General features: G+C 33.5%; 1 protein-coding gene across 1 annotated transcript; it reads left to right on the top strand.

Moving 5' to 3' along the window:
• Nucleotides 1-6056: 6056 nt before the first annotated feature.
• LOC118046545 (RNA-binding motif protein 25-like) lies at nt 6057-11533 on the top strand. The gene is given in 8 exon segments (XM_035055494.2): nt 6057-6422; nt 6424-6577; nt 7723-7979; nt 8112-8264; nt 9042-9465; nt 9576-10256; nt 10380-10987; nt 11144-11533. Coding segments are annotated over 8 exon segments (2721 nt in total). The 5' UTR covers nt 6057-6230; the 3' UTR covers nt 11396-11533.
• The last annotated feature ends 2301 nt before the right edge of the window (nt 11534-13834 follow it).

Here is a 13834-nt window from a genome sequence, read left to right as displayed (position 1 = left end):
TGCATCAATTCTATTCGTCTGTGTTGTTTGTTTGCATGATGAACTGTTACCATGATTTTGTTTGAGGAGCTCTCTGCCGATTCATTGTTCGTTCATTTGTTTGATGTTGCCAGTGGACTTATGGTGTTGCCAGTAGTTTGGCAGTGAATGATGTTATGGTTTGCCAATGGTTCGTTCTCTGTTTTTAATTATTCATTCTCGGATTGTTGAGCTGAAAAAATGAGAATTATTGGCAATTAAAAGGAACAAATGACTATTAGAATTGATGCAGAAATGTTAGAATGCTCTCGGATTAGAAATGTTAGAATTGATGCAGAAATGTAGGATTAGAAATGAACTGAAAAGTGTTTTTTTTATATATATATATATATTTTTTTTGGGTTGACCCTGGTTAACCCGGGTCAACCCATCTGACCCGTGACCCGATCACTTAACCGGGTCAATGACCGAATCGAGTTTCAAAACTGTGTTGCGACGGCGACCAGCTTATGAAACGCACGTGCAGCTACAAATTCTCTGGACAAGCCTCTACAACTTCACTGTGATTTGCTATATCTTGAATAACCTTCTCATCTTATTCATTCAAATCATTTTTTTTGCAGCATTATATTTAATATAGAAACAAAACAAAAAAAAAACATGACCCATTGAACTAGAACACCAAGCAAACATGCCCTTAATTTAGCAAACCAATAAATTTAGTAATTTTTCACCAAATTCACAGATTCTAAACTCCTAATCTAGCAAAACCAACTTGCAATTCTTCACAAAAGCCGCAAACCCAACTCACTACAAGTTAGTCATACCCAAAACAAAACAAATTGAATCTAAAATATTCGACTTGCCCAACCTGTTTAGCCTCGTAACTGCACTGAAAAATATGCTGAATCCTTACACTGCTGTTCTTATTGCGTAAGATTTGAACCACTCTAAACATATCTCCTTTACATCCATTGTTGATCGAGAGTGAAAACCCCTGAAAATAAAAGCGAGACTGGCAGAATCGGTAGCCTGGAAAATTTTTAGGATTTATAATATGACACAGCCAGGGAATGAGTGAGTTGGGGTTAGAAATGGTGGTGGCTGGTGAGGGATCAAATATGCGTCAATTTGTAGATGCCTACTTTGACACCACTGAGCTTCCAGTGATGGTTGATGGCAAGAAGAATAAGAGAAAAGGGTGGTGGCCAATGATGAAGAAAGAGGGAAAAGATTTGTGGTATTTATGTTATATTATACACTAGAGCGGTTTGATTATTTTGTCTAGTTTAAATTTTTAGATTAGCTCGTGGTATAAAATATAATTTATAAAAGTATATGGAAAATAAAAGTGAAAACACGATCAAATTACATGGGTTTTTTTTTTTTTTTTTGTAAGTACCCATTTTATCTATAACATCCGAAATTAAATTAGTGGTAGTTGCTACATCACTAATGTAATGTTTGTTTTTTATGATGGTATCATGTTTTTTGAGAAAAATTAAATTATTTTTTTGTGTTTTTAATATTTTTTAGTATATTAATATTAAAAATAATTTTTTAAAAAAATTAATATATTTTTAAATAAAAAATATTTTTAAAAAAGTTTGTTGACACAATACCCAAACATTACCTAAATTACATCTACCAGACTCGGACTGAAATCATAAATCATATCATATACGCAAAACATAATTACTATTATCAAGCTCTGCGTTATAAAGAATAATTTTACTGACATGCAGTTTTAATTTTACTCCTGGTGTTATGTTTTAAACAGGGTTGGATAAAATTAAATTTTTAAAAAAAATTATGTGGATAAATTGTTTTAATATATTAATATTAAAATAATTTTAAAAAATAAATAAATATTATTATTTTAAAACTTATCATGATGGGTGGTTTTCTTCAATAAAACAGAATCAATTTTTATAGTTATATCTAGTCTATTTGAAAGGTATAATTATAATTGTTTTTTAAAATTTTGTTTACTTTTAGAAATATATTAGAATAATATTTTTTATTTTTAAAAAATTATTTTAATATTAGCCATATCAAAATAATCTAAAAACATTAAATAAATATTAATTTAAAATAAAAAAAATTTTTTTATTTTTTTAAAAATACTTTTAAAATACATAAATAATTAAAAATTATCCAGTTAACGAGAGAGCTGTCCTCGATTACGCAACCCGGACACTTGAGCATCCTCGTGGACAAATGCGTGTACAAGCAGAGAGAAAGTAGATCTCGAATTAATATAATATATTTCTAGTCTTAATGACAAGAGTATTTTCAAATTAAGTTCCACGCATTTAATCTTAATTTTCTCAAAATCGAATCGTCAGCAACTACTTGCACCTGGGTCCTGGACTGGTTGCGTTCATAAAAAAAGTATTTTTCTTGCAGCATTTCCAAAATTCAACTTTGGCTGATGATAAATTATCACGCGAATTTAATTATCGGACTGGACCATAAACAAATACACGAGTCTATCTCATGATTTCAGACCATGCCTCTAAAACCATCTGAAAAATCAACGCTTTATTTTCAATTATTTTTTTTAATATAAATATTCGGAATGGTTTGTATGTATATTGACTAATTTTATGGATTTAAAGTTGATAATAATATAAATCTTTAATAATTTTAAATAAACTTAAATTTATAAATATTAAAAAACAAATTCAAAATCTAATTAATTGAGTTATTCTTACCATTCTTTATTTCCCCAGTTATTTTTTTCGAGGAGTTGGTATGAGAGATAAATATAGGTTTTGCATGCCGGGTAAATCTACTACCAAACATTGCAAGAAATTTTAGCGCCATGCACGTGATTTTTATCATAACAGGACAAGCATGTTTTACAGATAAAAAGTGAATTAGGATTATTACCAATTAATTAAATATTGAAAAAAATAATAATAATAAGTATACAAAAGAATTAAGAAAAACATAACAACTAAAAAAACAAGAATCAAAATTAAAATACAAAATAATTTTTACATTAATTAAAAGGTGAAATTAAAAATAAAAATCAATTTAGCAAAATGACCTAGAATAACAAACAAGGATAAAAATTGATATAAAAAACAAAAAAAAATGATTAGATGGTGAAAATGAAAAATAACCCTGAAAATAAAAAAGGAACAAAGACCAAATTGGTAAAATAATATACCATGAATTTGGATTGATGGGTGAAATTGAGAACAAAGAAAACTTTTACAAAATGATCAGGAAAAAAAATAGAAATCAAATAATAAAAACCAAAATGAAAAAAATAATACTATAATTTTAGATTGGATGGTGAAATTGAGAACCAGAAAAACATTTTTAAAAGGGTTAAGGAAAAATAAATAGAAATAAAAATAATAATGACTGAAATTTAAATACCAACAATAGAGAATGCCAACTTGTAATTTTCAGGGGACAAGAAAGAAAAAAAAGGTTCATTGACGATAAATTATTCTACCACCACTAACATGTGTCATACAATAAAAAAAGAACACGACAACCCTTTCAACAACATGATGTGAGGGTATTTTTTGCCATCGGGAACATTGCACACGCCATTCAAGGTATGTGGGCACCTCTCACATATTAGTAGCTGCCCCACACTCACTAATTACTTTTTATTTATTTATTAAAAAATTAAACTGTCCATCAGCTAACAAGGTAATAACGAAACAACTATTGTGAAAAAAGATGAAAAAGCTTCTTAAGGTCAATTTTAATTTATTGGCTTTTAGGGGCGTTTTAGTTATTTCAATATGCATTTCATTTTTGTTTTATTTCATATGCCTAGTCAAATGCCAAATTGCCCCTCATATGATATGATATTTACGTAGAACCACTATAGAGATACAACATTGCTATTTGACTTTAGTTTTTTTTTTTTTAAGAGTATTCTAATTGTTTAATTGTGCAGTTAAAATAAAAATATTACTTGTTTATAAATTATTTTGATAATATTTTTTTGTGTAAGTAAGACTATTATTACATTCTTTTCAATAAACAAGCCATTTAACCCGTGCTTCGCTGCGGGTTATAATTTTTTATCAAAAAATATCAGCCATGCAAACTGTCTAAATGTGTTTTTTTACATGAAAAATTAAAAGTATAAATTAAAAAGCCTATACAATTATCTAACTAAATGAAATGATAACCATTCATCAACAAAATGTAAAAAATGAACACTTGCTGATATGATATGGAGATATAAAAAGAGGTGGCGCATGCGACACCACCGATTTCCCAAACTTGTTCCCCTATCGTGTCCCTATAAGCATCAGCACATCTCCTTTCTCCTGATGTGACATGTGACGGTGATTTATTGTCAGCCATTGTTTTTTTTATTTCTTCTATCATTTCTCTCTTCCCTAGTATAATTACATGTTTGTCCTATATTCTTATTTTTTTAAAATTCCAGTCATTCTGTTTTGGATTACTTATTTTCATCATTGGCCTTTTTAAAAAAGTTTGTTATGTTTTTAGTTTAGTTCTTCAATTATAATTTGTCATATATTATTTTTTCCAATTCGATCCTTGTTCTTTAGATTTCTCATTATGACCCCTGGCTTTTTTTGTTTGAGTTTTAACTGTTTTCAATTATGTCATTTAATCAAAATTTATATATTTTTTTAATTTAACCCTCATTCTTTTGGTTTTTTTTCTTTTTTAAAAGTTTTTTTAATATAACAGTCCAATTTGAAAAAAAAAATACTTGGGAAAAATATATATGGAAAAAAATGATTTTAAAAAAACCAAAGTGACCTTGAGCTAATCTTTTAAATTTATGACCTAGGTCACGAGACCGGGATGATCCTATTGAAGACAAACTAAAAAAACAAAGAAATAAGATTCTTTATCAAACAAATATTGAGGTATGAATTGAAAAAAAAAAGTCAATAAAAAAAATGCAAAACAAAACAAATAGCAATTAAAAGAATTATGATCAAATTTGACATAAAAAACTAATGATTAGGGATGGAATCAAAGACAAATAATTCAATCAAGAAAATGATTCAAAACTAAAAAATAGCAATTAAAATAACAATAATCAAATTTGATAAAAAAAATTAACAAAATCAAACCACCAATGATGAAATTAAAAAAAAAACCAGTTATAAATAATCAATATAAATAAAATAACTGCAATTAAGAAAAGAAGGACTAATCAAAGGAGAAAAGAAATCAAATGGTTGGTGTAATTTTTTGCATGGTCAACACTCAATATGAGAAAGAAAGAGAAGGAAAGGAAAGAAAAGTAAATTGAAGCCAAGCTAGCCATAACCACCATACACGTGCCACCTAGAGAGGTAGAGGACGCCGAGACGAATCCAATGATGAGGCGAAATGATGATTTCCACCACCAAAGTCATTAACACGTGCTGTCTGAAGGCAGCAAAGCGACTGGCGCGTGCAGACATTTTCTCTCTCCTTTTAACTTACACAAAATCGGAAATGCCCAAGGATTAAACAATAATGACAAAAAAACCATGATAAAATGACAACTAAGCCCTTAAACCCAGGGCTAACAAATTTGAATAGCAAGGACAATGGAGTAATTCCATTGTTCATAAAAAAAAAAAATTACTATAAAGCCCTTGCACTAGAGGTTATGGCTTTTCACTTTTTAATGTCATTAAAATTATCATAAAATTGCTAAAATGCTCATTAATATGGATATAACAATATAAATCACCGTGTAAGGACCAAAACACCCCTAAATACATGAAGTGATTTCTTCCGAGGGCAAATTTGTGTTTAAATTGTAACCCAAGAAAAATACCAAAATAACCCCACGTACAAAACTTCAATTTTTTCAATCAAAGAGTAAAGAAGTAAATTTTCTTTAGGTGAAAAGATAATAATACCCCCACACCTTCAAAGCTGAGAAATTCTAGTGTGCATATCCAGAATAGAATGTGTCACAGTAAAAACACCACTAGTCTTATGCAAGTAGGCGTGTGAATAGTTTTTTTCCAAGGGGTTTTAAGTTTTAACTTTTGTAATGGAGCGTGCGGATTCCAATGGAAATAATCAGCCAGTATATAGGGGAGAGTCGGGCTCGTAAAAGGACATTATGCTCTGCCTTGCTCTGGAGCCTGCCTTGTTTTACTTCTTCCACTCGCTAGCTCTCCTCCTACTCATCTCTCTCTATCTAGGGCATACACACTATATTTAAAAGAAAATAAAGAGGAGAGAACATCACTGCCATAGCAGATCTCTCTCTCACACACGCTCTCTCCATGGCGGAGGATTCTTCCTCAACCCCCTCTCCCGCTCCCGGTATTCTAGACCCCAATTCCTTAAAAACTGAACCCCTTAATAACAACAATAACCCTACACCCCAACCCGATGCCACAATGGCACCCACACCAGCGATAACCTCCTACGCGCCGCCTCCGCAGCTGGCTCCCTCATTCCGTCCAGTTTCTGCTCCCCCCCCCTGCTGCTGCACAATTTTATCAAAACCCTAGCGTTGGCGTCCCCCCCATGATGCCGCCGTATCAGGTTCAGCCAGGTGTTCAGGCTCCGAGACCACACTACGCGCCCATTCCCAATGGTTATCAGGGGAATATCGCTCCCCCACCTGGTGGGTTATTCCTCCTCTCCCTCTTATCCTTTCTTTTCTTTAGTTTTTTTCCTAATCTGCCCGTCTGTCTCGTCGTTTAATAATTAGATACCACTGTTTCTTCTGTTAAATTGAATCGTGTTATTTGAATTTTTGATGATGATTAGATTTGAGTTAAATCCATGGATCATAAATTAGGGTAATTAATTAATAGTTATGGTAGTTATATGGGGATGAGTGTGCTAGGGTTGAAAGAGGGTAGTGGAGGAATTTAGAAACCAAACCCCAAAAAGGGACATCGATGATGACGGGATGTTTTCCTCCTACAGTGGTCTTTGATTGAATACGGTAAGAAAAGTTGGAAGGCTTCCAATTGCTCTTTAAGACTGAGTGAGACAACATCCATCACCTTCTACAACTCCTTTTTTGGTATGCACATATTTCGTTTGATTGTTTTCTTTGGAATAAACAGTTCAAAATGAAAGCCTAAAATTTGGTATTAACCATCATATGTCATTTTATTTTAGTTCTGGTAGTTATAAGGATTCTTTCCATTTCATGGGTCTGTCTATGAATTGCCAGCAGCAGAACATGATACCAACTGAGTGCTCCTTGGCTTTGTGTTCTAAGGTATCACAATTCTTCCAATTTACCATCAATCCTTTTCTTTCTCTTTCTTCCTCTCTCTCTCTCTCGTTATTCTTTTGTTGTTTACCTGCGTTCCTTGAACAACTAACAATGATGATAAACTAAAATTGCAAATAGTATAACAGTCTAGTTGTGTGTTATTACATCCGTTTTACCCATGAGATGTTCCCAATCTCATGTTACTGCACGTCAAAATCCCACATTTGGTGCATGTGATGGTTTTAAAAGACTACTACCTTGCAAGGGGATGCATGAGGTAAGCCCACTTCACAAGTCCATGTTTATGAACTCCATCCTATTTTTCTCTATGTTTCCCTCAGGTTATCTGTTCAGCTGGTGATAGTTGATGCCTATGGTGCCATCTCTAATATGCTTTTATTGTGTGGTAACAACGCTTGATTATTCTTTTAAAATTATTTGCTCATATGTTTAATGGTTAGATCGATGTTTATTATTGTATTTCATTTGAAGACCTGCTCTGATGTGTCTGCATAGATGTTTATTTTCAATTTTTGCAGGAATCATGCGCTACCCCTCCCCATATCCAGCAATGGTTCGCCCCTTGTTTCCTCCACGCCCTCCTGGAGCACTTAGTGTGGTTCCAGCAGTGCCTCGACCCCTTGTTCCTGGGATTCCCGGTGTTCGCCCAGTTATGTACCCAATTATCAGGCCAGTAATTCCTTCTGTGACACCAGCTGAGAAACCACAAACCACAGTTTATATTGGCAAGATAGCACCATCCGTGGAAAATGATTTTATGATGTCCCTCCTTCAGGTATGTCATCAATTACATTATTTCTATCTATTTATGCTTTACAATCAGGCTTCCTTTTGCTTTACCCATAGCCTTGTCTAGTTCAAACGAAGCTTTAATTTTGACAAAATTTTGGTTTTGCACTTTGTGAAGTTTTGTGGACCTGTCAAGAGTTGGAAACGTCCTCAAGATCCTGCTAATGGAACTCCTAGAGGTTTTGGATTTTGTGAATTTGAATCTGCTGAAGGGGTTCTCCGAGCATTACGACTACTGACTAAATTGAACATTGATGGGCAAGAACTAATGGTATGTAGGGTTTTCAATTTTTTTTCTGTTGTCAAATTTTAGACACACAATTGATTATGAGATGAATGGTGATGATCGGACTTTCAATATTTGGTATCTCTTTCAATTAAACTTTTCTGCTCTTAGGTAGAGATGTAATTGAGTTTTATTATAATAAAATCCCTGGCTAACAAGATACTAAGGGTCCTGTGCTTCTTTCCCTGTGAATAGGAGGTTTTAAATCGTGAAATTTTCAGCATCAAGTTTGGTAGGCAGTATTTCAATGGAATTTCACGAGGATAAGATGCAAAAGTTAACTGTTTGGCTTTCTAGTAATGTTAATTTTCTCCATCCTTGAGGAATTACTGGTTCATTTTAAGCTTGCTTGATCAAAACCAAGATTAAAAGGTAAAGGAAAATTTGCTAGCAGAGATGAAGTAAGTTTAGAAATTTAATTTGGGAGAGGCAAGTAATCATTGATTGCAACCTCATTTAAACATAAATCTGGAATTTGAATGTAATTTGTAGACTAGCTTGTTCTGGATGATAGACCTTGTAAGTCTTTAAAGCACTCTTGAACACCATTTTCATTTTCTTAAAAGGGGAATAGGTACCATAGTGACTAGAGAATAAAAGTGTAGTGTAGCATGCATTTCGCGGTTGTTTAAGGAATCGCTCATTAGAAGTAGTGGATGCATTAATCATTTGTTATCTTTCTGCATGTTCTTTTGTATTTTTTTAACTAATTATTAGTATATGAATCTATGATCATTGTTCTTTCTATTCCATGATTGACAGTTAAATGTTAATCAAGCAACCAAAGAATATCTGGAGCGGTATGTTGAAAAGAAAACTGAAAACTCAAAGAATTTCAAAGAGACTCAAGTAGCAGATACTGGCAAGGAGGATGGAACAGGCATTGATGACAAGAAGGGTGAATTTTCCAAATCCTCTGCTGAGGACTCAAACAATGATAGCGATAAAGGGAACAAAGAAAATCGTGACCTTGCTAACTTTGGTATTGTGACTGATGAAGACAAGGCAGGTGACCGAGAGGCTACTGAGAAGCTTACTAGCATGATAGAAGAGAGGTTAAAGACCAAACCTCTACCCCCCCCTCCACCACCTTCACTAGCACCCGCAGATGGTTCTGGGAATCCAAATCTGGAATTGCCTTCTAAATCAAGAGATGGTGACACCGATGCAGACATAATGAGAAGTGGTGAGTGTTTACAGTGATACATTATCATTTTACTTTTATTGGTCTGTTGTGATGGTAGTTTTTCAAACCTCTACTGTTAATTGCTGATGTTTATGATTATGCGGATGTAGTTGAAGGAAAAAATGATGACGAAACAAGCAGTGACAATAAAGCTGCAAGCGAACAGGACAGGCCTGAAACGAGCTCACCTGATAGGAGTAGAGGGTATGACAGGAGAAGCAGAGATAGAGACAGAGAACGAGATCTAAAACGGGAAAAAGAACGAGAAATTGAAAGATATGAAAGGGAAACAGAACGAGAGCGTGTTAGGAAAGAGAGGGAGCAAAGAAGGAAGATTGAGGAAGCTGAGCGTGAGTTTGAAGAACGCCTCAGAGATTGGGAGTATAGGGAGAGAGAGAAGGAGAAACAGAGGCAGTATGAGAAGGAGAGGGATAAGGAAAGAGAACGCAAACGAAGGAAGGAGATACTTCATGATGAGGAAGATGAAGATGATGATTCGAGAAAAAGGTGGCGTAGAAGTGCTTTAGAGGATAGACGAAGGAAGAGACTACGGGAGAAGGAGGATGACTTGGCTGATAGGCTCAAAGAAGAGGAAGAAATTGCCGAGTCCAAGAGGAGAGACGAGGAAGAAAAGCTTCAGGAGAAACAGAAAGATGAATTGAAACTCTTGTCTGGACATGTCTTGAATGGAAGTGAAATGACCGGTCTGGTGGAAGGACCTATTGTTGAAAGTAAAGATGAGGCCATTGAAAAAGACTATGATGGTGATTCTGGTAATGAAAACCATGCAGGTAAGCTTTGTGTATTTGTTTCTTGGTTTCCCCCCCTAATTTTGCGTGTTGTTCCCCAACACCCCTTATTGGAAAAAGTGAAACTTCTCCAATGTTTTGAATGTGGTATGCTTTGCATGGCAGGTGATGGGGTATTACAAAATGGTACTGGTGATGAATCAAACATGGCATTAATGGCTGAACCAGATACACGACATAGTGGTAGTGCTCCTGCAAGAAAGTTGGGCTTTGGTTTAGTTGGCTCTGGAAAACGAGCTGCTGTCCCTTCTGTTTTCCATGAAGAGGAGGATGATGATGCACGTAAGGAGAAGAAGATGAGGCCACTGGTTCCCATCGATTATTCAACTGAGGAGCTTGAGGCTGTCCAACCTGCTGTTTCTGGAGCACAGCCACCAAATCTTGTTGCTGCTGCAGAATTTGCAAAGCGAATATCAAATGTTGCTCCCAAAGAGGAGAAGCCTGATGTAGAAAGAGAAAGGAGCAGACGCTCTCATGATAGGTCTGGCCAGCGGGATAGGGACCGTAATGAGGACAACATTAATCGAAACAGAGACGATAACAAAGAGAAGGTTCCTGAACGGGACAGGGACCGGAACCGAGATCATGGACTGGATAAAGTCAAGACACCAGATAAACAGAAGCTTTTGGATGCAAAGCAATTGATTGATATGATCCCAAAAACCAAGGAGGAGCTATTCTTATATGAGATAAATTGGGCTGTGTATGACAAGGTGAGCAACTCTGTTTACGCTCTGTTGCTCAGTTCTTACTGCTTTGGAATAAGTTGTGTCAAATATTTCTTTAACTATCCCCTTAGTTTTTACTACCATGCCTACGACTTGATGCTTTATGATGTTTTCCTATTGTTTTGTTCTGCACCTTCACAGCATGAGCTTCATGAGAGAATGAGACCTTGGATATCAAAGAAGATTACAGAGTTCTTGGGAGAGGAAGAAACCACGCTGGTTGATTACATTGTATCGAGCACTCAGGAACATGTGAAGGCATCTCAAATGCTGGAGATGCTTCAGGCTATATTAGATGATGAAGCTGAAATGTTTGTCCTCAAGATGTGGAGGATGCTCATCTTTGAAATTAAGAAAGTGGAAACGGGCCTTTCTCTGAGGTCAAAATCATGATAGAGCATGTAATGCCATTTTTACTTGCATGGCTGCAATGCTGATCTTGTTATTTCTTAATCTTCGTAGTTTCGGTTTCTCGTTATTGTAAAACACAAGAAGATTGCAATCTAGGTTTATTAATGTTTCCGATTTGAATCTTAAAAATAGAGTCGTTACCTTTCATTAAATGAACACATTTTTGTTCTTGTTAGAGATGAACTCAATTTTAACGACGAGGGAGCAACGAAATCAGTGCGTGTTCCATTTGAGAGAATGTAATCATTTTTTTTTAATTGAAAGGAGACCTAACAGTTGAATTTCTTTATTAGCTTTCCTTGTGTGATTGGTATTATGGTTGGTTGATCAATGTGAGGATTAGTGTTTTGATTAACTAAATAATTTAAAAACAGTTTCATCACACGCGCGGACACTCCATCTTTAAACAAATTAAAAGATACAATCATTTAAGAAAAAATAATATAATAAAGAAATGATATAATATATAAGAAAATATTGATAGATTCCTCTGTTTTTCTATCCGTGCTCGTGTTTTCTTGACTCGCTAAAAGTAGTAGTTTGCTTACAGGGATGAGTTAGGCTGTCTTAGCGAGTTGCCAAGGCCTAAGGGTAGGGGATATTTTTTAAAATTAGCAATGTAATTAAAAAAATAATTTTTTTTTTGAAATAGCACATTTCAACCTGTAAAAAACAGGTTTAAAAAACACGACAACTTAACATCCGAAATGTCATCAATACTTATAATTCCGAAGAATTGAAGAATACCAAGTTAGTAGAGCTTTTTCATGAACAACTGCTTCCAGTCCGGCTAGTCACCAAGCGTTGTTTCGTGTTCCCGAGTTTCAACATTGAGACTATCCATCAAAGAAGTGAATCTTTCTTAAAGCTTTTTCTTCAATTTCCAGGCCAGAAAGTTCCTCCATGGAATTGCTGAGGTCTCTAGTTTTCTGGGGTTGACTTTAATTTTGCCCTTGTTCCTTTATCTCCTCCTCTTCTTGTGAAGTTCATAGAACCATCAACATCATTGATCTTTTCTTCTTGTTCTTTTAACTCTGCTAACCGACAGACTTCTACAGAAGTTTCCTTTGTCACGAATTACCACATAGTGAATTGTGACATTAAAAACCTGTTTGGCTATGTGGTTCCGTTTACGTTTCCTATTATTTTATTTTGCAAGTTGTTTGGTTAATTAACAACCATTTGTTAATGTTCATGAATTCTATAGTCTGCTGCGTTTGAACACAAGAAATTGGAAGCAGCTAAGCTGCTTTTTGCGTGGCAAAATGCTGCACCGTGCTCTACTGTTCAATGAATATTTTTTTTTTATTTGAAAAACTAATACAATTAATTAATTTCACTCGCATTGTTCATGTGAATAATAATTTTTTTTTGTTTTTTTTTAAAAATTAGTTTAAGGTAAATTAAATTTACTCGTACTATGATCTTAATTTTATTCCTGATAATATTTTATCTAATTTTGTATTTCTTATCGGATAAATTTTGTACGTAATGGAATTGTAGATAGTTTTTTGTTAAAGTAATTTTTTTATATATAAAGTATGATTTATTTCATGATGTAATAACAATAGTTAAATCCACAATATTTAAATTAAAAACCATCAATATTAATATATATATATTTTTAAATTATTTTATAACTTCAATTTCAAAAGTATTCTTAACCAAACACATTAAATTATTTTTTCTTCAACTTTAATTTTAACCACGGTTTTAATCAAACACCTATTTTTTTAAACCAACCTCAACTAAAAGTACTTTTTATAAAATAATTTATTTCAAACTATAACCACTACCGCAATACCAAACACACTCTAATTAATTATCATGATTTAAAAAATGATATTTAATATAAATCGTAATTTTAAACCATGACAAATAAAAATATATTATTTTGTCAAAAAAATAATTATTGTGATGTTAATTAGCTTATTTTTTAAAATTTACATGACAATTGTCCAATTTATCCAAAGATAGGTGTGTTCGGGCTGTCTGTAATTGTATTACGTGAAAATTCAATATGCTTTTTTATTTAAAATTATTTTTAAAAAATAAAATATATTTTTTTAAAAAATAACTATCATAAACAACCGTCAAGATAGAAGAGGACCACGAGGTGTAGAGATTTTCGACTGGTTCTCTCTCCCTCTCCCTCTCTCTAAGTGGGTTTTGTTTGTGACCTGCATTTGTGCCACGTGATAAGTAGTAAATAGATGTTTGTATCACCTCTTCTTTTTGTTTTCTTCCTTTTTTTTTCCTTTCTCCCCTCGAAAAAATAAAAAAGTCCCTATACAATGAACTGATATATGCCTGAAAAGAATTTAAATTACGATATTTTTCATAAAAAAATATAAAATAACATAAAATATTTTTTAAAAATAACATAAAATAAACGTGAAAATAATCAATTTCAACTTTTAT

Source organism: Populus alba, chromosome 10, assembly GCF_005239225.2.
Source record: "Populus alba chromosome 10, ASM523922v2, whole genome shotgun sequence".
Lineage (NCBI taxonomy): Eukaryota > Viridiplantae > Streptophyta > Magnoliopsida > Malpighiales > Salicaceae > Populus > Populus alba.
This window is presented reverse-complemented; position numbering and strand designations above follow the sequence as displayed.